This window comes from Saccoglossus kowalevskii, chromosome 3 (assembly GCF_978046115.1).
Source record: "Saccoglossus kowalevskii chromosome 3, keSacKowa6.1, whole genome shotgun sequence".
Lineage (NCBI taxonomy): Eukaryota > Metazoa > Hemichordata > Enteropneusta > Harrimaniidae > Saccoglossus > Saccoglossus kowalevskii.
In genome coordinates this window covers 24072425-24096440 of record NC_140643.1, presented here as the reverse complement: position 1 = coordinate 24096440, position 24016 = coordinate 24072425, and the positions used below count along the sequence as shown (strand labels likewise).

Sequence of the window (24016 nt, the reverse complement as noted above, 5' to 3'; positions counted from 1 at the left end):
ATCACAGTAGGAATATTTACTGATAAACGATATTAGTGATCAGGTCACGGCGTCATGAAAATCCCCATTTCTAATTATAGCATCTATTCTCTGAGCAGGTTATCAGCCTGGACCACAGTAGGAATATTTACTGATAAACGATATTAGTGATCAGGCCACGGCGTCATAAAAAACCCCCGTTCTAATTATAGCATCTATTCTCTGAGCAGGTTATCAGCCTGGATTACAGTAGGAATATTTACTGATAAACGATATTAGTGACCAGGCCACGGCGTCATGAAAATCCCCATTTCTAATTATAGCAGGCTTCTTTAGAACTGGTGAGTAAGTTCACGTGACGGGAATTCTGAGTTTCGTTGTGCATACATTGTTTTTGTTCTCCGTATTTTCTAGTCTATTCTCAGTATTACAAGCGATTGTTGTATAAACATAAACCTGCTAAACGTGAGTATGATATTATTGTGGTCTTCGCAATTCAGGATGGGTCAATCGGGTTAAGTACGCAGCCAAATTATGCGGGCGTGATATGCTGGAGTGTCAGAAAGAGATTTGCGTAAGATTGTTTCATGTTTATTATTATTATATTATATTACGTCACTGGAATACCCTGGAAAGTCCCGGTCAATGCATTCGAACACTGTGCTAGAGTTTAACATGGTTCTTTGAAAACAAAATACGAAACATTGTATCTCCATAAAGGTCACGAACAGTGTAGCGCCACGCAGAAGGTTCAGTTGACGATCGATATATTCTGGCGTGTCTTTGCATATGAGACAGGTTCTCTCATTATTACGACCCGATCTGTGTCGATATGAATTTTAAAAAGCAGTTAGCCAGTAGGTAAGTATATAATGACTTGTATTTGTGTCGTTATAGTACAGTATTACACTAAACGTTTATAAAAACATACAATAATCACGTAATTTCAATTCGAAAAAGAATGAAATCGGGTTGTCGTGCCGATAGTACTGATAAATACTTTAAAATGTTTGTAACATTAAAATGAGTATAACTGACCAATCATAAAAAAATAATTTTCCAGCCTACTTGCGTAATTTAAAAAAAAAAGTCAAGCTTTAGAAAATAAGGCACCACTCATTTTTAACAAAATGTATTAATTGCGTTACAGAGATAGTTTTCCACTCTATATGCCGCCGTTGCCGAGGTTACATTGGCTTGTTAACTGACAGTGAATCCCCTAGTGCGAGCACGAAGTGGAATTCACCGTCAGTTCAGCAGCTTCTATGGGTGTATGGGCGAGGCGGTTTATTATTCCATTTTCCGTATGCTGCCCCCATCGTCACGAAGTGAGTGTGGCCAAGAAATGAGTCAAATCATGTATAAGAATATTACAACCGCTTTAACACTTTGGTGTAAAATAACATACGTCAACTATACATACATTTTAAATGACATTTGTAAAACATTCTGGATAATCACAATTAGTTAGTGAACGGCTAATACAACATATAATGATTTCAATAATAGTCAGTTGCGACCAATATGACATGGTCAAGTCCGCGGCTCCGGGTATATAAAAGGAATGATAGCTTACGGAATTAAAGAAAAAAGTCAACTTCAAGTTCAACTTTGAAGTTACAGATGAAATATTTTCTCAATTTCTCACAACAGTGGATATGATGTCATACCATCACCCACAATCTTTTGCTGAAAAATTAAGATGGTGGACTACATAAACTGATGAAAAGTTGAATATCTAGTGAATGAAAAGTGATATAATAAAACTGTAAATTGCATTTTCTTTTACATTTGCTGAGCTCTTTCATCTTTCCACCGATTCCCTGACTATGATGATGAAAGGTCACTGACACTTCACTGCCTATTTGTTGAATGAGACTGCATTTATTAGGGAAATGGTATACCAATTATGTAGATTACAGACTAAACCGCACATGGGTGTATGAGGTGTGGCTATGTGAAACCCGTCGATTGTGTATACATAGTTAAAGGTAGGCATACTACCTGCTTCAAAGCTAGAGTATATGACAATTGTTTTACAGATTGAAGAAAGAGTTGACCGCAGTACAAAGGTCACCACCTTTTGGCATAACTGTCTATCTACCGGATGACAATTTGCATGTATGGAATGCAGAAATCAAAGGACCTGCGGGATCCCTATATGAAGGTATGATCTGGTTCTGACTGAAAATCAATCAATTGTAATAAGATCTTGAAAGTCATTCTTTACGTGAAGCGTATTGTTATACAACTGAATCTAACATACAAAATGTCTTATTGATATATCTTAATGTTACTTTACAGGAGGGACTTTCAAAATACAGATTACATTGCCGTATCCTTTTATAACGTTCACTGAATAACTATGAACGCACTATGCAGATAATTTGGTAACAGAATAATACAGTACGGTTCTGCATCACCGTTGTTTGTCAAACATGCATGTGTCCTTAGTGTGAATCAAAAATAAAGAGCAGAGTGAAGAAACAAAATCAAAAGTGGTACCCATCTTTCTATCGTCTGTAACAATCTAAGTGTCCCGGGTGTTATGAAATAAGAGGCCAATAATACACAAAATGACATCTAATGACATCAATATTAATATTTACCGAACAATCAGTTGATCGCTTTTGCCCAATAATATTAACTGTTTTATATCTGAGGAATAATACATGCCATAAGTAATAAGGACCACAAAATAGCGAATCCAATACCCGAGAAATTGAACTTATTATTAACACCACAATTGTAAATATACCAGAATTGTATACTCTTCTATTTGTTATAACTCCAGTCCTCGTGGCATAATATACCTCCATTGATCTAGCATCAAACTTGTCTTTGGGTGAGACTATTTATTTGATACTGACATTAATGACTGGCCAGGCACAACACAAAACCCAAACCAGGAATTTAACATAACCAGAATCAATCCCACAGCGCAGACTCCCAAGAATACACATGCGAGATACGTATAATTTAATTACACTTAGAAATGTACCTCAATACAAGAGAAATATTGTATATATAGTGAGATGATAATGTCGTCTTAACTGTGTCATAACATGACTGGCACGGTGTGCCCCGAGGACAACTTGAGTATATGAGTTACTCCATGTCAGATAACCCTCTGTTGATAAACGTTCACGTCAATATGTTAGATATTTTTACAATGTTATTTATTTCTTAACTCCTCATTCAGGGAAAACTATCCGATGGAACCTCCGGTGGTTAGTATCATAGAACCTCCAGTAGAGTACAGAGAGTAAATTTGCAAACAAAATCAAGCAGGAAAAAAACACAGAAAGGCAACTGTTATTATTATTATATAGTTATTGGAACCCGCCTGAGGCTGATATCAAGAATTATTGTCTTTCAATTTCCTGTTATTCGAATCGGCTCAGTAATAGCCGCCCGGGGAACAATAATTCTTGATATTAGCCGTAGCCATGACTAATAATTGTTATAATATCCCGAAAAAGAACAGTAACACATCCGATGACATCAATGGCAAAACATTTGTCATGTGACAACTTGATGATAACATTGACTGTCTCATGCTTGAGGCCGGGGGTAATAATAATAGTTATTAAATCGCACATACAAACATTTATTTGAGAGACATCTTTCTGAAAAATACCTAGCTGAAAACTATCGATAGAAAAACATAACCACCGCCCATGTGAACACCTTTACTAATTTGATAATCCGACTTCCCGGGACGTTATTTCACTCAAACTCAGCCTCGTTTACTATGCAATAACGATATCTCTATTGCATACCTTTGACAGTAATAATTCTACTTTCTATTTCTTTCTATTGGCAGATACATTTTTTAACTTCGATCTATCACCTCAATGTAAGCCAAAGTTGTGGACAGGTCTGCCTTGGGTTCTTGTCTAATGATGCGTGGTCCGCTGCAGGAACTATGGAGCAAGTTCTTAATGCAGTTTATTCACTTCTGATCAAGCCGGAAGAGGACAACGCCTTCGATCACGACGTACTGAACACGTATCATCATTTTACTTCCACCTATAACTCGAACGCCAGGCAAAGTGCTCTAAAAGCGAAGTAAGCTTTTTGTTACAAGACGTAGCTGGTTGTTATTCAGATTTCCCGACATAGCAATTGTGTTTAACAGCCTGTAGATACCGACATCGTCATCTTCGATTTTAATTTTTAAGTCTCCCTTTCTGAATATATATAATTAACATAATATAAATCAGCGAAATTTGCATATTTCACTGTTTACAAATATGAATATAATAGCAATGTATGCCGAACTTCTAAATGATGAATCGCGCGTTATCATGATTTCATAGAAAACCTAGTCAAATAGTCGAGGGCAGAGAAAAAATAGTGGCCTTTGTAAATAAATTTCTATCAATCACTGTTATATAATAGGGCCGGTACATAATTTGTCCTATGTTACAAGTAAGTAAGTGAGTAAGCTACCTGTATTTACAGGGTCCATTGAAAAGTCTTCAAATTTCTTCATAGTTATTAATTCGTTTTAGAATGGCCCGGTTTTTTCCAGGCAACAATCATATCCTCAGAACTTTGATGAGCTTCGGTGATGATGTTGGCCTGATTTAAGGGTCAAAATGTCTTGGGAAAAATGCAAGAAAGTTTGGGAAAAGGTCTCTTGCTATATACCCTGATTTACGTTTACAAAATTTGAATTCGAATACTAATAGTCGAACCTTCATATTTCTGTACATGCCTTTAGTGTGACAGTAATGACGTTTGTTCACATTTCTGTAACTTACAAATGAGCTGAAGTTGAATTTCTCGCATGCATAATTATGGTAAAATAAGATGTGGTGTATGGCATATGTTGATCAAACAATGCTGGCTGGCAATTCCATTCGAGTAGTTAACACATAAAAATATGAGAATCACATGGTAGGAATGTAAGTTCAACTAACAGGTCCTTTTTAAGAGCGTTCATCTCCAATCCTGAAATAGTACGACTCGCCCTGTTTTGTAGTACCTGTAGTCTATTTAGTAGACTGTCCGCTTCCGCATTATCAATTGAATTATCACTATAATCAACGTTGTAGACTATAAAGCTAATAAAAAATAGATAAAAGAGTAGCTTTTGACACCAAACATCGAATTCTACTTTGACTAGCAATTTTACTTGCTGTATTGGATCAATTTGGGTTTCCATTACAGCAACTTATCTACAATCAAATTATTCAAAATAGTCAACTTGCTTAAAAATTCCTGACAACTTCATCTTAGTATGAACATTATTATATACCAGAAAATAAATACCTTTAACACAATAAAACAAATTACATATAAACGAATTACTGATTTAAGTAAACACAGATATCGGGTCTAAGAATCATTAAAAATTGTCATTCCAGCCAATCAGCGACGGCCTTACAGTTAGATGACAATTTCGGTTTCAAATACGCCAAGGAAAGTGTTCTATGTTCTCTGTGTAATTAGGTTTTCGTATTCAAGGACTTTCCACACAAATACGACGAATTCGGTCGAATTTTGTTATCAGTAGGCTTAATATTACCCCCAACGGATCGTATTTCTGTGAAAGATTGGCATCTTTGTCCTGATTTGTAGGAATCTGAAAAACGCATTACACAAGTTGTCTCTTATTTAGTTTTATGCTGCATTCAAGATGGAGGCCCCCATATAGTAAATATCGCATTTATTTTATTATCACGCGTGCGCCAGCTAACTGTGGTAGTTATATTCAGTTCGCTGCAACGATATCGAGAACGTGTGTATTAGAATTAAAAAAAAGTCAAATCACTGCACGAGCTGTAACGCCCTCGCACATAAAATCTACTGCTCACTTATTGTGACACTAACACAATGCAAAGTCCAAATATGGGCAATATAATATAAGGAGGTGAAAAAGCCGTTTTATTCACATTTTCTTGGCCATAACGTACCAATGGGACATCGATTATTGACGATAACGTCAGCATTTAATGTCTTGGTTCGAGTCGTTTGAACTCACCGGCATCATAGCATTTACAATAAAATCGACCACGTGTTCAAAGTGATGTGATGAATTTGTTTTGCGTATCTGTTGTCCGACTTATTTAGTTGATTATTAGCGAATTGCTGTGTTATATCTGTCATCGTTTCGGCTATTTGAAGTCCTGGACGGAGTGAAGATCCCGGGCAGGTGTTTAACACACATTGAGATCCTGTGAAGAAAAGTGAAATGGCGAAGGTGTGTCTTTCTTGCGAACTGAACTAACAGCTCCATGGCAGAGACGACTCGGAAACTGCGCTTGACGACTAACGCCGTTACCAGTATGGCACCGATGAACGACGCTGAAGAGATGAAGACTTCGAAGCCCCTTATGAAGGACGAGTATCGTATAGGACTGAATAATCAAGAATTGAGCGACATTAAAGAGAAGATGATGAAATAACGACCCGGACTAATGCGATGACAAGAGGAGACGCTTATAGACTTTGATTAGAACTTTAGTTATTTATGTATTGCTTAGAGAACTGCTCACTAGACACTGTAACTGACACTGTGTAACTCAAGACGTTGACCTCTTTTTCACAATCCTAACACTATTGCTCAGTAATGTAATGTATTGCCTGCTTTTTATTATCGTTTTTACCTTTTTTTTGTGGTGTCGAATTGTATGTATGTAAGCGCCCAGATCTTTGTTTTGAAGTGATATTTAGTGACGTGCGAGGTCCTTTATAACGATTTAAGCGCGTTTCAGTGGACAAGTATTTGCAACACAGTGTTTTGAGTTTTGTGAAGTTTTATGGTGTTTTAATGAGTTTATGAGTAAGGAATATGATGGAGGGAATGATGCCCCCACGTGTTTTTAAAAGTTTTGAGTTTTGTCGAGTACAGAGATACCGACGTTTTAAGAGTTGTTTTTGTTTATGTGTTTTCCGGAATACTTTTGACGCTTTTTGAGTTGAGAGCACCTTTGTAACGTTTTTTGACGTCTTTTTGGAATGAGAGGTGGTGCGCTTATATACGCATTGTTTGATAACGCAAGCTTTTGTTCATGATTGACAGGATTATATTTAATTCAGTAGTGTATATCGTTTTAGCCTTTTTCCGTCTTTTTGCCAGAAGAGTAATGTGTTATGATAGCTTTGTCTTTGCATTCCGTTTCCACGCCGTTAGGACTTGTGTTTTGATTAACGACTTGTGAGTTCAGTTGAAGCGTATAAGTGTATATGACAGGAGTTTGATTAATAGTTTGTTTATTCATTGATTAGTTACCGCTTTGCAATGCTTTAACCGAGAGACGCATCCCTGGTAATCACGTGATCATGCTGTCGACTGCAGCGATTGGCTGATCGCTTGGTTACACCGCCACGCCTTAGTTTTTTTGACCTTTTGATATAGAGTTTGTAACCTTAGTAACGAGAGACAGTGCAGCGAAGGGTTACCTCAGCGAACGGTTTTGAGAAAAGTGAGTCGATTGGTAGCCTTTCCCTTGTTTTTTTATTTATAACCGTTGATGTTTTAGACTTTATAATCATTGTACTTAATCAGTGTGTTTTATTCTTTTGATTTATACCTCTTTTTATTAGTATTGTATTTAACCCTATGACGATGAGTATATGACGGTATCTTTGATTTATGAACGTGTTATGCCGGGAGGCATGACTCAGTTTGAGTGAAGGGATGTGTGATGAATTTGTTTTGCGTATCTGTTGTCTGACTTATTTGGTTGATTATTAGCAAATTGCTGTGTTATATCTGTCATCGTTTCGGCTATTTGAAGTCCTGGACGGAACTTGGCTCAGTGATTTGGAACTAATTACGAGATAACCGTCACTATTCGGACTACTCTATCTGACAGTTTGGTATCCTTAGTTATTAATGTAGTGAACGATTAATCAAAAGATATGACGTATTCAGTACTTAGTGTGATTAGCTGTATGATTGAAGGTTACGCCTTAGAGTCTTTTTACTGCTTTGTAATTGGTTAAGTTTTTAATAAGTAATAAACAGTCTAAGTCGTTGGTCTCAGAGAGAGTGGGAGAGAGAGAGAACTCCACGAAAGACGCAGTCTTGGGCTAGTCTTTGGCCAGCCTTGCGATAGTCTTGGGGACTTTTCCCCAGGGCGCTGTGTCTTATAGAGTGCTCGACTGACTGACTAAGACGAGAGTTGAACCGTATTTCGTTGTGTGTGTCTTATTTGACTGTAAAGTATAAGTGACTTTCCTGATCCCGTACCTCAAGGGGACGCAATAGAGAGATGAGACAAGATTCCCCCCTGACAGTGTGGAGAACCCCGAGAGAAAAGAATTTCCCCCTCACAGTGACTCAAATGCAATCGATACTTTACGATGGACCACCATTTGTGAGGAGGGATTTAGAATTAAACTGTCCTAATATTGTTCGCCAACGCGTCGCATTCCTATTTCTTACTGGCTGTTCAGCGCATGAGGTATTTAATCTGTTTCTTCGTTAGACTTTCCTTCGATAGGTTTGATTGTTGCAGACAATTCGTTCTTATAAACAACGTATTTGCGGTTTCTACCCCCCTCACCCACATTAGAAACAATGCGGTTTCGTCTGAATGTCTTTTACGACCAGAAGATAAAGAACAATATTGTGTGATACGGTATGTAAAGGATTCCACAATTATTTGGAACTTCCTATCAGAGAATCTTGGTAACAGCCTGACATGGAGATTTGATGAGTACGGGCTTGCGCGGACTCTATTGGGCCCAGCCGGACTACGGAATCAAGGGGGATATCTATACGACTGTATAATTCTGCGTGTTTGGGACAATGAATTACTACACAACAGTGCTATACGTCGGTAACACCACTTCACAAGACAGCATCAACTACAGTGTTGCCAGCACAATGAAAATTGTAACGATCACTGTTCTGATATTACTGTGTGTAACCACAGTCGTCACCAACGCTATCTCAATAATTATTATTTTAATTGATCGTAAGTTAAGGGGTCAAAATCATTACACGCTTCTGTTAAATCGGAGTATTAATGGGTTGCTTGTCGGAGTAGTTGCTGTGCCAAAAGATATCATGTTCAAGTGTGTTATTCTGTCAAGCACTTGGACATGTGAGTTGTCGACATCGTCCTCCGTTATCATGCTTTTCAGTGTAATAGGAAGCACAACGCTGCTGAGTTTACATAAATATGTGCATATTTTCAGACCATTCGTTTACCAAAGGTGGGTGTCTAGAAGGAGTATCATTCTCGCCATCGTTGCCATTTGGGTAGCGCCGGTTTGTGTTGCCATTGTTGTGTTCATTTTGCACAGTGCGGACTCAGGCTCAAGCCTAGTACCGGGTTGCAGAGGATTTGAAGATAGACCAACCGTTGCCATCATTCCAATTGTTGTTTATTTCATCGGTTTCGTTACAATTTTTGTCTCAACTCTTCGTATTACTTGTTTGGTGTACAACCAGCGACGACGTATACATGCCTTGCTCATCGGAGAAGCGTCTGCGTCGCCTCCAGTGCTTACAAAGCGAGGAATTAACGTCACCACTACAACGATTTTGACAATGTTGGCTTGGATCACGTGCCACACTCCCATTTCAGTGGTTGTTATTCTGGATGCAGTCGACTTGAACATTGTCGACAGAGACTTGCGTTTTTGGGTATTTCAGTTATCTCACTCTTTTTGCATTGTATCCCCATTTATTTATACTTTCGATAAACCATTTCGCACAGCGTGCAAGAAATACATATTTTGAAAAGCCGACTCCACGTTAATTAAAACAATATCAACCATGTATGAGGGTACTTTATAGGTACGTGACCGCAAAAAAATACGTATTGGATGTGCATCTGGATAGTACCCGGCTTTAGAGAAGCAGTCTTGTAACGTTACGTCTCGGATTCTGAGATAAATCTCTCAACCAATCAGATTGTTTTTTTTTAGCCTATCACAGGCGAGATGTTATTGACCTATCGTACACATTGCCGCCAATTTATATTTATGTTACGATTGCTACTTTATAGAGTTGTGTTTTCTATCACGTTCGTTCAGAGAGTATATATACTCAGAATTTGTGTATTTCACCAGTGTTCATCTGTTGTTACTACTTACTATATCAGTCTATCTGGCAATAAACCATCACTGTGTTTTTTGCATACAACTGATCTGTCTGGTTCTGTTCCGGTATAGTCTTCCCGAATCCTACCCCAGGGAGTTAACTGCTACACACTACATTTACTCCCCAACATTTTGGTGCCGAGACCAGGATCAACAAGCAAGATGCTGGAGTCAGAACAACCCGCCGGGAAAGGAGAAAACGCCAATGCTGATCAACAAGCTGCAGCGTTACAGAAACTAAAAAGATCGCGTCGAGGTCAACGCTCACAGATGACCAGACTATTCAACAAAGCCGATGCTCTCATGGCCAAGTACGAAGAAGACAGCGCCGATAAACAGGCCACGCTCGACACGCTGGAAGGGCTTAATGATCAACTAACAAGTAAGTTCCATCTACTTGCCGACCTAGAAGTTAACATTTTGGATCTCACCTCAGACGAAGACTTTGATGCGGAAAACGAAACGTCCGGTGACTATCAAGCTGATATATATGAACGCAATCACAATATCGCCATGTTTGTGAGAAAGAACAGACTGAAGACGACGCCCGAGACAACAAACAGCAGTAACACTCAACCACATCCAACGCGAAAAACAGTCGCGCTACCAAAGATCGAATTACAAACCTTTTCCGGTAATGTTTTAGAATGGGCAAGTTTCTTTGATATCTTCAAGTCATCCATTCACTCTGACACTACCTTAGATAACATTCAAAAGTTTGTTTATTTACGAAGTATGTTGAAAGATGAAGCCGCAAGAACTGTCGGCGGTTTGACGCTGACGGATGCTAACTACTCACACGCAATCGAGCTACTAGAGGAAAGATACGGACAAAAGCATCAAATTATTGACGCCCATATGACTGCGTTATGGAATCTTAGTAAACCCGTGGATGACGCGAACAGTTTGAGACACTTCTATGACTCACTCGAGAGTCACGTCCGAGGACTACAATCGTTAGGGAAGGATGAGCTTACCTATGGCGAACTTTTAGTTCCTATGATAAGAGAGAAACTACCTCCAAGCATACGCAAACAGATTGCCAGAGATCATGGTAGTTCAGCCTGGACCTTACCTGACCTCCGCAAAGCAATTCTACGTGAAATAGACACACTGTAAGCCGGTAAGCCAATAGACTGTTTATTCACCATGAATGATACATTGCAACCGGAATTAAGCGCTGTGTTTCACACAACAGCACAGTCAACGAAAAAGAGACCGCAAACTTGTCCCTTTTGCATCGAACTGTACGATAATTACTGATACACGTAAGAGAATGGACATTGTTAAGAAAGATCGACTTTGCTTCAATTGTTTCGGTAAGCACAGAGTTTCTGAGTGCAAATCGAAATACTCGTGTCGCGTCTGCAAGAAACGCCACCATACCGCTCTACACTACGACGCGAACAAGCCTGAACGGTCATCTACATCGTCAACTACTACTTCTGAAATCACCGTGACCCTGACCAAAGCCAACCCTTCACGGAAATTCACGAAATTTCTGTGGCTGTTAGACGCGTCTGACCCAGAAGGTAAATTCATAACATTACAATTTAAAACAGTATTGTTTGGCGCTGTTTGTTCGCCGTTTATCTTAAATGCGGTTATAAAAACGCATTTAGACGCCAACAACACACTTTCTACAGCCAAAACATTAAAGAACAATATTTATGTTGATAATGTGATCGATGGTGTTGATACTACAGAAAATGCCATAAAATACTATAAAGAAGCCAACAAGCTAATGACGACGAGCGGATTTAAACTCAGGGCGTGGTCTTCTAATTGTGAACAATTGAACGAACTTTCCAAACGTGACAACCTCAATGAGCCCGCCGAAACTGTGTCTGTTTTGGGAATGCGATGGTCGACGAAATCGGATAAGTTGACCTACTCCAAAGTTAAAAATGTACCGCTATTAACTGATCTAATTACGAAACGCGACGTTGTCAGTTTCACTTCCGCGTTATACGACCCGATTGGTTACCTAACTCCAGTCCACGTTAAAGCCCGGTTATTCATACAGTTGTTATGGAAACTCGAACTAGGCTGGGACGAACCGCTTAACTCAGACCTATGTTCGATGTGGATGCATATCGCTGAGGATCTAAACGATGCAAGAAATATTCAGGTGAAACGTCAATATTTCCCTGAAGTCAATCCTGATGCCGAGTTTGAATTACACGCTTTCGCTGACGCCAGTCCCAAGGCATATGGTGCGGTGATCTACCTAAGATGTGCACAACAAACTTCCTTTGTGATGGCGAAAACCAGAATCGCGCCAATGACCGAAACTACGCTACCAAGATTGGAACTTATGGCAACATTAATTGCTACACGTCTCAGTAAATATGTCAAAGATGCGCTATCTGACAAATATAACATTACTAATTTCTATTTGTGGTCAGACAGCCAAATCACGCTTCACTGGTTAAATAGTGACAATAAACTGCCGATCTTTGTGAAAAATCGTGTGGATGAAATTTGTGAATTTCAGTCTACTAGGAAATATTGTCCCACCGAAGAAAATCCCGCTGACTTACTAACCAGAGGGATTACCTACGAAAACCTGGAAAATTCTGATTTGTGGTGGAAAGGCCCAAAATGGCTACCAACAACAAGCGATTGGCCGAGTTGTCCTGCCTTTGATGCAAATGTGTTGCATTCTGCGATTGAGCCAAATGAAACTGATCTAATTAACCCACACACGAGAGGTGGGGTCAATGAACTCACTACCTGCCCACGATGTTGGAATTATCACTACTCCAGCACGGGAAAATACGATTGATAATCAATCGTGTGTTACTAATCCTACTGATCGGGGAATTCATCGTATTATGGATATTTCCAGATATAACGAATTGGACAAACTATTACGTGTGACCAGCTATGTGCTACGTTTTATCAACCGGATTAAGTCTAACGATATAAACACTGGAATAATAACCGCTGACGAACTGAACCGCGCTGAAAATATGTGGGTCAAACATATTCAACGTCAATACTACGGCGATACAATTCAATCCGTTAAATTTAATTTAACTCGATGTGCTCCCATCGTTCAACAACTGAATTTGTTCGTGGATGAAGATGATATACTCCGCTGTGGGAGTAGAATCCATAATGCTGCATTAGATTTTGTGACGAAATTTCCAGCATTAATACCCTCGCATCACAAACTAACGGACTTGATCATTTGGAAAGCACACAATCTGATGTGTCATTAAGGAGTTCAATCTACAGTGACGCATATACGACAGAAATATTAGATACCTAAAATACGGATTATTGTGCGTAACGTCATTCATAAGTGTGTGAAATGCACTAAAGTTACAGGGAAACCGTACGCAAACCCAGTTCAGGCACCGTTGCCGAGTTACCGAGTGAACATTGTCCCTGCTTTCACTATAACTGGTGTAGATTTCACGGGAAATCTATTTACGAAATCAGCTGATGGAACACGCGATAAAGCGTACGTTTGTTTATTTACTTGCGGGGGTGACACGTGCGATTCACCTCGAACTTGTGCCTGATTTGTCAACAAAAACATTCATGCACGCATTCAGAAGATTTGCTGCCAGACGTTCACTTCCAAGTCACATGTTGTCTGATAATGCATCGACCTACATTTCCGCGGCTGATGAAATTCGCACACTATTTGATACACCGGAAGTCCGAGACTTTCTCGCTGCACATCGAGTGCAATGGACATTTATACCGAAACGTGCCCCGTGGTATGGAGGTTTTTGGGAGAGAATAATTGGGCTAACAAAAAATGCTATTAAGAAGACACTGGGTCGAGCATTAATAACATTCGACGAACTCTCAACATTAGTAACAGAAATTGAAGCCGTTCTCAATGACCGACCCCTTACGTACGTGTCATCAAGTATTAATGACAACATAGCATTGACCCCGAATCACCTACTCCACGGGCGGACATTGACCTCATTACCATATATCGAAGTCACTGACGACGAAATACGCGATCCTACTTATCAGTTCTCAGACCACCGTGAAATGAATAATCGTTATGTCCACTTGTCAAGATTACATGCTCAATTTTGGCGAAGATGGTCGACCGAATATTTGACTGCCCTTCGAGAGAGACACCCAACTACAGGAAGTAAAGGGAATACAATAAAAGTTGGAGATGTTGTGATAATCCACAGTGATGTGGATAAACGCCAGAAATGGCATCTTGGCACCGTAACTAAATTAGTTTACGGCAACGACCAGCTTGTGAGATCCGCTGAGTTAAATACAGCTAACGGACCTACCAATCGACCGATACATAAATTGTATCCGTTAGAAGTTATTTCCATAGAATTAACGTCGCCTGAAAGTAATAATCAATCAGATGTTGGATTACCTGAAGAGACAATACAAAATATTGGACTAACCGCTGACAAAGATGTCACCACCACCCAGATGACTGGTGACACTATTCCTAAGCGACCAACCAGGGATTCTGCCGTGGCAGCCCGAATAAGAATTGCTGATTTAATGTGACTTTCGAAATTTCAATTTTCATTATTATGTTTTTATTCGTAATATTCAACCAAATAAATATGGACAGTCGGCTGAAATGCCTTCCGTGGACACTTCATTTACTTGAATCTTTTATCCAATATCGTTATTATTGTTCGAGGTACATGATTTCATTGATAATGTAGTAGACATACATTTTCATATGTTTTTATTTTTGAGGCGCGGAGAATTTAGAGAAGCAGTCTTGTAACGTTACGTCTCGGATTCTGAGATAAATCTCTCAACCAATCAGATTGTTTTTATTTTAGCCTATCACAGGCGAGATGTTATTGACCTATCGTACACATTGCCGCCAATTTATATTTATGTTACGATTACTACTTTATAGAGTTGTGTTTTCTATCACGTTCGTTCAGAGAGTATATATACTCAGAATTTGTGTATTTCACCAGTGTTCATCTGTTGTTACTACTTACTATATCAGTCTATCTGGCAATAAACCATCACTGTGTTTTTTGCATACAACTGATCTGTCTGGTTCTGTTCCGGTATAGTCTTCCCGAATCCTACCCCAGGGAGTTAACTGCTACACACTACATTTACTCCCCAACACCGGCAGCCACTTGACAACTGATTACATAGAGACAAGTTCATATCCACCGAACTCAAGTGCAAAAATGACTTTACTTCACAGGCTTTGTATCTATTCACTGTTTCAAACGGATGATTGGAATTACTAAACCCACTGTTAGGCCAGACTTTTATTATCCCTTGTTTCGCGAACCCGCCGAATGAACAGGAGCCGGAAATGAAATAAAAATAAAAATTTACTTCGGCGTAATTTCTCGCGCCCGCCGACTTGTAAGTGCAAAAAAATGCTAAAAAAACTTATTTTTAGTCCCCGTTCGGACGTAGTCCGAAAACGGGGACTTATGGTTTGCCCTGTGTGCGTCCGTCCGTCCGTGATCACCTGTATCTCGAACATGCATGGACCGATTAAGTTCAAACTTCACTCATATATCACACATTATATGGGACATATGCACATGCATTCTTTTTATGATCCGATTAACGATTGCCGAATAGCGGCCATTTTAAGGCCGAAAATGCATCAAAATGGCACATTTTCACCATTCCGGACCCGGATCTCAGTTATGCATCGACGGATTTTGTTCAAATTTGGTACATACATTAAACATAATAGGACCTTGATGCACGTCATTTATTTTTTTGGATCGGGTTTGAAATGGCCGACTGGCGGCCATTTTGTTTTAAAGAATTCAGTTCTGGATCCGTATCTGAGACATGCCTGGATTGATCAAGTTCAAAGTTCACACACACAAGGTACATCATGTTACAAATATGTATGTGCATTTGTTTCATGATCTCATTAACGATAGCCAAATGGCGGCCGCTTTAAGGCCGAAAATTCATTGAAATCACATATTTTCACCATTCCGGACCCGGATCTCAGTTATGCATGGACGGATTTCGTTCAAATTTGGTACATACATTAAACATAATAGGACCTTGATGCACGTCATTTATTTTTTTGGATCGGGTTTGAAATGGCCAACTGGCGGCCATTTTGTTTTAAAGAATTCAGTTCTGGATCCGTATCTGAGACATGCCTGGATTGATCAAGTTCAAAGTTCACACACACAAGGTACATCATGTTACAAATATGTATGTGCATTTGTTTCATGATCTCATTAACGATAGCCAAATGGCGGCCGCTTTAAGGCCGAAAATTCATTGAAATCACATATTTTCACCATTCCGGACCCGGATCTCAGTTATGCATGGACGGATTTCGTTCAAATTTGGTACATACATTAAACATAATAGGACCTTGATGCACGTCATTTATTTTTTTGGATCGGGTTTGAAATGGCCAACTGGCGGCCATTTTGTTTTAAAGAATTCAGTTCTGGATCCGTATCTGAGACATGCCTGGATTGATCAAGTTCAAACTTCACACACACAAGGTACATCATGTTACAAATATGTATGTGCATTTGTTTCATGATCTCATTAACGATAGCCAAATGGCGGCCGCTTTAAGGCCGAAAATTCATTGAAATCACATATTTTCACCATTCCGGACCCGGATCTCAGTTATGCATGGACGGATTTCGTTCAAATTTGGTACATACATTAAACATAATAGGACCTTGATGCACGTCATTTTTTTTCGGATCAAGTTTGAATTGGCCGACTGGCGGCCATTTTGTTTTAAAGAATTCAGTTCTGGATCCGTATCCAAGACATGTCTGGATTGATCAAGTTCAAACTTCATACACACATGGTACATCATGTCACAAATAGATATGTGCATTTGTTTCATGATCCGCTTAACAATAGCTGAATGATGGCCATTTTAAGGCCGAAAATGCATCAAAATCACGTATTTTCACAATTCCGGAACCGGATTTCAGTCATGCATGGATGGATTTTGTTAGCCTTCGCAGACGAAGTCTGCCGAAGGCTTATAGATTGGGTTCCGTCCGTGCGTCCGTCCGTGCGTCCGTCCGTCCGTGCGTCCGTCCGTGCGTCCGTCTTTTACCTCTTATAACTTTGATATGCTCTGTCCAATTTTTTTCCAAGTTGGTGCAAATGTAATTCTCAATGCCATACATATGCACGCCAAGTATTTTTTTGATTCGCCAAAGTTTCATTGTGTTTTTCTGTGATTTTCAACATTTTACTAGTACAAGTGCCGAAATTTGCTGGAAAAATCCGAGTTTTAACGACATCTCGCAAGAGAACTGGCATACCGTATTGCGCATGCGCCAGTCTAACCGCTAAGGAAATCGCCGTTGATTTCGTCTGAGGATATTGTATTCCGGGACTGTATCTTTCTTTGCACAAGGCTTACATTGATTAAATTCTATCTCAAAGGTAAGAAACTGTGCTTATGGTATTTATTATGAACTTTGATTTATCCTTTTGTGTCCTGACTTTAGTGAGAAACTAGCGATCGCACAGTGTCACACTTTGCCAGAAAAACAGTCCTGCTACTAGTATTAGTTCAAGAACTGGTTATGAAACGTGTAAATCGAAAGTTGATCTCGTCATTTAGGAGGCTTGGGAATAACGTTTGGCATATAAAATGCTGGAATAATAAAAACGTAAAAGTTTAGAACACGCTGATCGTGATTCTGTTATGTACGATTGCTATTTCCGGTGTTCATTGGCAACTGCTAGCAGATTGAAACTTGACTTGTTGATTGAAACTTGTTTCGTGACGACATATTAGACTAGAATTATCGAGAAAACACAAGTCAAGTTCGGCCAACCGTGACTGCTTGAAAGCAATGATGAAATTGAAAAGTACTGTAATTCAATATCAATGAATCTATCATCACTTTTAAATTACCTTTGAAGTAAATATGATACCCGAGTGCATAACTACACTCGTGACCGGGACCTCCATGCTCCATGCGGTGTTGAAGTTTATCGGTAAATTGAACCTCTGTCAACAGAGACACATTTTCCCAATCAGCTATTTATTTCGGTACTGAAGTCAGGGTGGCAATTTCAATGTTTAGCTACCATAATTTATCTCCATTATGAGCAGGAAAATAAATTACGGACCTCGATTGAGATGAATTTAACGGCGGCCATGTTTTTAAGGGATATGTGAAACAATTTTAGGGAGGGGGTCAAATTCACGTAATCCTCAATTTTAATGATGTTGACTTAATAGTCATAACTTTGGTAGAACATGTTTAAAATAGTACAGTGTGAACTGCAATTTCTTTCTGGCTGGTATAAATTTATTAAGTAATATTTTTTCGTACTAAAAAGACTCAAATATCTTTTTTAATTAAATCTAACAGCCAATGGGAGCACATATGCTACAACCTCTGCTTACTTTGGGCTAAATGTTCTTTTTTTTTCAGGTGCAGAGCCAGATTTTTTTTTCTCAGAAAGCAAAGCCACTGGAACTGCACGTATTACAAAAACATACCGGTACTATTCACTGCGTGTCTGACAATTGTATAACGTTTCGCAGGTCCTCTTTTTTTTACTTTGAGAAGTTCTGTCAACCAAAGCATAAATATGTGTTTCTCTGTACATAAAATTTCACACGATTTGTTAATATTAATGTATGATAATAAAAACTTGATAATATTTTTCTGGATTTTTGCACTTTATTTGTATCATTGTCGTATGAGAAGTAATCTTGTCCTTATTAGAGATATTGAAACTAATCCAGGGCCACAAACTAGTTTATCCAAACAGACACAACACTGACTCTACATATTTGCAGATCTGATTTGTATACTTCCTTGTCATTTTACCTGTTGTACTGGTTTGGTGCTATCTGGTTTCCTTGCTGAGAATAATGCTGACCTGGATGGAGAGTGCTATAAACTTGAAAATGCCATAGAAATCACGTTTGCCAATTTATGTCCATGCAACTTTAGAATGACAACTAGCGAAGGCAGTGTCATTCATGACTTGTTCAGATTTAGTACAATGTGTTGTACATATGCAGGTGCATTTCGGTCATGATCTGCTTTGAATGTATATGTCACTCAAATATGAACGGAACGGGGACGTGTCATTGACAATGACTTGTTATCTTTATTTTTTCCGCCCGCCGCATAACAAACCCAAGTTGCATTTTCGTGGGAGTACCATGATCAAAGTACCGAAGTCTCGCGCAGATGAGAAACAAGGTTATACATGGAATAAAATTTTATTTCATTTCTTCTCTCCGATCAATGATCTCACTTACAATTCTCTGAGAATCACACAAATCTAATGGAAAATAGAATTAATTTTTTTTTTTCGCCCTCCTCAAAAAAATTGCCTTAAAAAAACTCGAGAAACAAGGAATAAAAATAGTCTGGCCTTACCTAACAAACATATGAGAATACTTTATACTGTTTCGATGAAGTTCCATCGTCGCGGTGATCAGGGGGATTGTGTGAAGAACTGAGATGGCAAATGAGTGAAACAGAGTTGGGTTAAATTACTGACTTTCACTGAACACAAACTTCTATCCCAGAGAGTGAGTAATCAATGCCGTTATTCTTTACCGATAAACGATCATCGATTGATAAACCTATTGAGAGTCACACCACTGGGTCGTCCCGTTTTGAAGTTCTACTCATTACCACATTCTAAATACTTAATTAAATCTTTTATCATCGTTCTTCCATGTTATTGTTATTTACTGTATTGCAAACGATTGTTTTTGTTTGGTTCACACCAAATCTGCTATCATGACGTACGCTGCCTCACATTATAAAATGGGGACCTTAACGATTCACACCCCCTTAACGTCAAAAAAGACCGGTGAGCCCTGCCCGCAGTTATACTGACCCGGCATTTATGTTGCCATCGGTCTTGTGTGTATTTTTTTCGTTTCTTTACATCGTCATTCATCAATATTGACAACGTCAGACCATTTACCAAGACTTTTCTTTTATTCTCCAATGTTATTATATAATGTGATATCATTGATCCTTTAACAAATATTTTAAAATAGTAAACTGTAAATAAAGGTACTTGGTATGAAATTAACATGTAATGGAGTATTTGGCGTGTCAATACGAATCTATTGTCGCTTAATGAGTCCAAAGTTAATGCTAAACGACTTTTTCTAATGGGCCATAATTTTGAAATTAATATTGTTCAGAAATATTCATATTTAAATATAATTATTAAAAGTTGCAATCACCAATTAGAGTGACACTAGTTTACGGTGTTCAAGTTGTATGCCTATAATTTATACCCCAAAAAATTAAAGAAGTGCTGTAAAAAGCACATGATTTCGTGATGAATTTTGATACGAAAATCATAAATGCGAGTTAAAGTTAGTTATTTCAACAAAATAAAATACACACATGTGACGTGTGGCAAGAAGTGCTACACAAAACGCATAACATTTTAATCATGGAACGGATACAGGATGCTCGGGGGGGCACTTTTACAATGACGTCATTACCGCGTTGCATTATAGGTAGGATATGTGTGTAAGACCGGTTTCGGGGCGCTCATCGAAATCTGCTGTAGCAATACTCACCACGAATTTTGTGCCGGCAACATCACCATATATAGTCATGTGCTCTCGAGCCTCCTGTTGGAATGTTGGTGGAATTTGTATTTGTCAAACGACTCCAGTCGAGTAAATAACAATTTGTTCAGGATACTAGTTTGTATATGTAGCAAGGTTCATAAACTATAAAGGTGCCTGGTATACGTATATTCAGCCAATATTAGGGACTACATTTTTCAAAGCGGAATCATATATCAACTAATTTGAGCCGTTTTACATCAAATACTCGAACACAACGCATTTTATGATGAAGTGACAGAGAAAAAAATCAACCCAATGGTGTGGATCTGATCTGTCACACTCAGTGAGGAGAAATATACCCCTTCCATCGTTGTATTTGATGACAAATAGGTCATATATATGTAGCTATGTATAATAATGAATAAACCAACCAACCAGTGAGGCCTTTAATTCCGGGCACTCCGGATTGGGTAGACTGTTCAACGACCCAATGATTGGACCACAGGGAGCCTAGGAACTATGATCAACTGTACGCACTCCCTATGAGCGGGGGGTGGGGGGGGGGGGTATCGGCTGGTATCTAGTGTAAGAAATAGACAAGGGATGAAGGCTCCAGCGAGCTCATCTTTTTTAAACTGGAAAAAACAGACGGACAGAATGAAAAATAAAATCTATAAAAAATACCAGGTTGAAGAATATTAGTTGCTCTTTCAGATTTCTCGGAGATGGCTGGACCGATTTTTCTGAAACTTGGTACAAAGACATAGTGGTCAATCATACATGTGCACGTCAATTTATTTTCCGATTCGATCAAATATTTTTAATGCCAAAATTCAAGTTAAATTCGGTCAATCGTCATTTGTCAGAGATGGCTTGACCGATTTTGTTGAGACTTGTTACAAAGACAAAGGAACCACCTATACAGATGCACGTTGTTTTACTTTGTTGAAATGCTCATGGCTTTTGTTTGTCCATTGATATTTCTCAGAGATGCCTTGACTGATTTCAATGATACTAGGTACAAAGACACAGTGGGGAGGTATACATATTCACATGGATTTATTTTCTGATTTGATAAAATATGGCTGCCTGGCGGCCATTTCAAATATCAAAATCATGTAAAATAGTTTTCTCGGAGATGCCTGGACCGATTATGCTGAGGCTTGGTACAAAGACAGAGTAACCACTGGTACAGATGCACATTGATTTATTTTTTCAAGGAATCAATTAATGAGCTCATTTGCATATTTAAATATTAATTTGAATTCTTGTTAATATTTTGTGAACTAATAGTCCAAATCAGACCAAACTTGGTAGAGACTTGATTTGTCAATATAAGATATATGCTATGCAATATTGAGTTTCAATTTAATTAACGAGCTCATTTGCATATTTAATAAATTTAGAATTTTTGTTGATATCTTGTGAACTAATAGTCCGAATGAGACCAAAGATGGTATAAACTTACTTGATCTGTCAATATACGATATGTGCTATGCAATATTGAGTTTCAACTTAATTAATGAGCTAATTTGAATATTTAATTAATTCTTACTAATAGTTCATGTATTTGCTATTTAATATTGACTCAATTGATTTTTCATATTCAATTGATTGTGAATATTTATTAAAATTTATGCAAATTTTACCAAATTTAATAGAGATGTCCTAGCTGTTAATTTTGAGTAACATAATTTTGATTTTCAACTTAATCTTCCTACCCGATTTTATACATATAAATTCAAACTTTATAATTCATAACCAACTATAATCACATCTGACAAGTGGGGGCTATGTTTTTAACTTCCTTGTCTGTCACATCACATCACAGCATGGGAGTGATTACACTTACAGAATCACAGTCAGTATAAATAATTATATAATGCCAGTGTAAAGTTGTCTTATTTGGTTGTACAACACAGAAGGTTTAAAACCTCTTATATTTCCCGCTCCAATACTTACATGCTGTATGTAGCGTGGTATTGTTTTGCCGAATTTGTGTAGGTACAGGACAGTAGTGATTTTGGCATTAAAAAATAAAAAAAAAATGGCCGCGAGGCGATGCTCAGGTGTTTCACATATTTCCCCTGCGACATATAACTCATGTGAACAATTTGAGTTATTTAGTTACCAAAAATTTCAACTTCACACAATGTAAGTATGTTTAACGTGTTCTTCAACATTACACCAACATATTGACCGCTGAGCAGGCACTCAAAGGGTATCTTGACATTATATATTATAACTTCCCATTCTACTTGGTAACCGCATTGTTGATTCTGAATTATATTTACATCGTCTCCTACTAATACTATAGCGCCATCTATGCGTTCACCTGCAATATAAACGTGTGGATATAGGCAATATTTTAATAATGTTAATATGAGGTTATTACGAGGATACCTCAAAGTATGCACGAAGACAGTACAGCTGGAGTATCGACCGACGCGCAGCTTCAGTTCATTACTCATACACACATGGTTTTTAAGAGGCTTACTGTTGTCTAATGCAAACATTTATATCATTAATGGTTTGCACATTTCATGCACATGTGCGAAAGAGAGGCACAATCTCACTTTAACCCATAATGTCAATTTTATTTTAGATTTATACAAACGGATTTTTGTATCATATATCTTGCGTTCTTTTCCTAATAAGGGGTTTCAGTTATATACATATGGTTGGTCATGTTAATTATTCCAGACACAATTCTTTGAGCTAATCCGGAATGATCTCCTTATTTCGTATTCTGGGTCTCATGCGGACCAGACAGACTAAAATCACATTTCCAAATAAATATTCTCAAAATCTGCAAACACTATCTGTGAATACTTACTACAGCAGTCGTTTCTGTTTGTTATGACAACTTTAGTAACTGTATATGTGCTTAGTAAATCAACCTTCCACCATGGTTGCTGGTCAATTTTATTTGTATGGGTACAAAGGCTTCCAATATGATAACTTGGGTTGTCATCACCATCAATAGCGTATTCAGGGTAACCATTAAAATCAGTAGAACTCTGGCTAGCAACTTCGCCATCAATAATCTTCAGCAAATTCAATACTATTTTAACATAACAAAAGGAAGTTTTTTTTTGTCATAGATGTTTCAATGTTATGTTGCCAAAGTAGACATATACATTTTAATTTAGAGGGCAATACTCGTATTTGTGGACATCTTATCACGTTTATCTTGGTCGTAGCCCATGTATGAGATAACAATGTGACGTCACACAAACATAACAACTGCAAAGCATTAAATTTACTCTTCATTAATATTATACACATTGTATTGTATACCGTATGCAGTATCAATCTCCGGTGTCACGTGTGTGGAGTTTGACGAAAATAATTCAGTTCCCACGACTTTGATATCTTCAGTTGTCGTATTGGTGAAAATACCTGCAATATATCCAGTTTCATACAAACGTAAGACATCAAAAA

General features: G+C 38.2%; 3 protein-coding genes across 4 annotated transcripts; all 3 read left to right on the top strand.

The window, feature by feature from the left end:
- The first annotated feature begins 314 nt into the window (after positions 1-314).
- Positions 315-8127, top strand: LOC144359475 (ubiquitin conjugating enzyme E2 B-like). Of its 2 annotated transcripts, none has more exons than XM_085496946.1 (6): positions 315-444; positions 700-840; positions 2022-2146; positions 2284-2314; positions 3182-3209; positions 3806-8127. In XM_085496946.1, the coding sequence occupies exons 2-6, from the start codon at positions 812-814 to the stop codon at positions 4052-4054; spliced, it is 462 nt and encodes a 153-aa protein (XP_085353072.1). In that variant the 5' UTR covers positions 315-444; positions 700-811; the 3' UTR covers positions 4055-8127. The 2 variants fall into 2 exon arrangements, with proteins under 2 accessions (XP_085353072.1, XP_085353071.1); XM_085496945.1 differs by lacking the exon at positions 315-444 and adding an exon at positions 449-553.
- A 3196-nt stretch (positions 8128-11323) lies between these two features.
- LOC146747580 (uncharacterized) lies at positions 11324-12835 on the top strand. Its single transcript, XM_085497377.1, has one exon. It carries the CDS (start codon positions 11324-11326, stop codon positions 12833-12835), a length of 1512 nt encoding a protein of 503 aa, XP_085353503.1.
- A 764-nt stretch (positions 12836-13599) lies between these two features.
- LOC146747579 (uncharacterized) lies at positions 13600-14559 on the top strand. Its single transcript, XM_085497375.1, has one exon. It carries the CDS (start codon positions 13600-13602, stop codon positions 14557-14559), a length of 960 nt encoding a protein of 319 aa, XP_085353501.1.
- The last annotated feature ends 9457 nt before the right edge of the window (positions 14560-24016 follow it).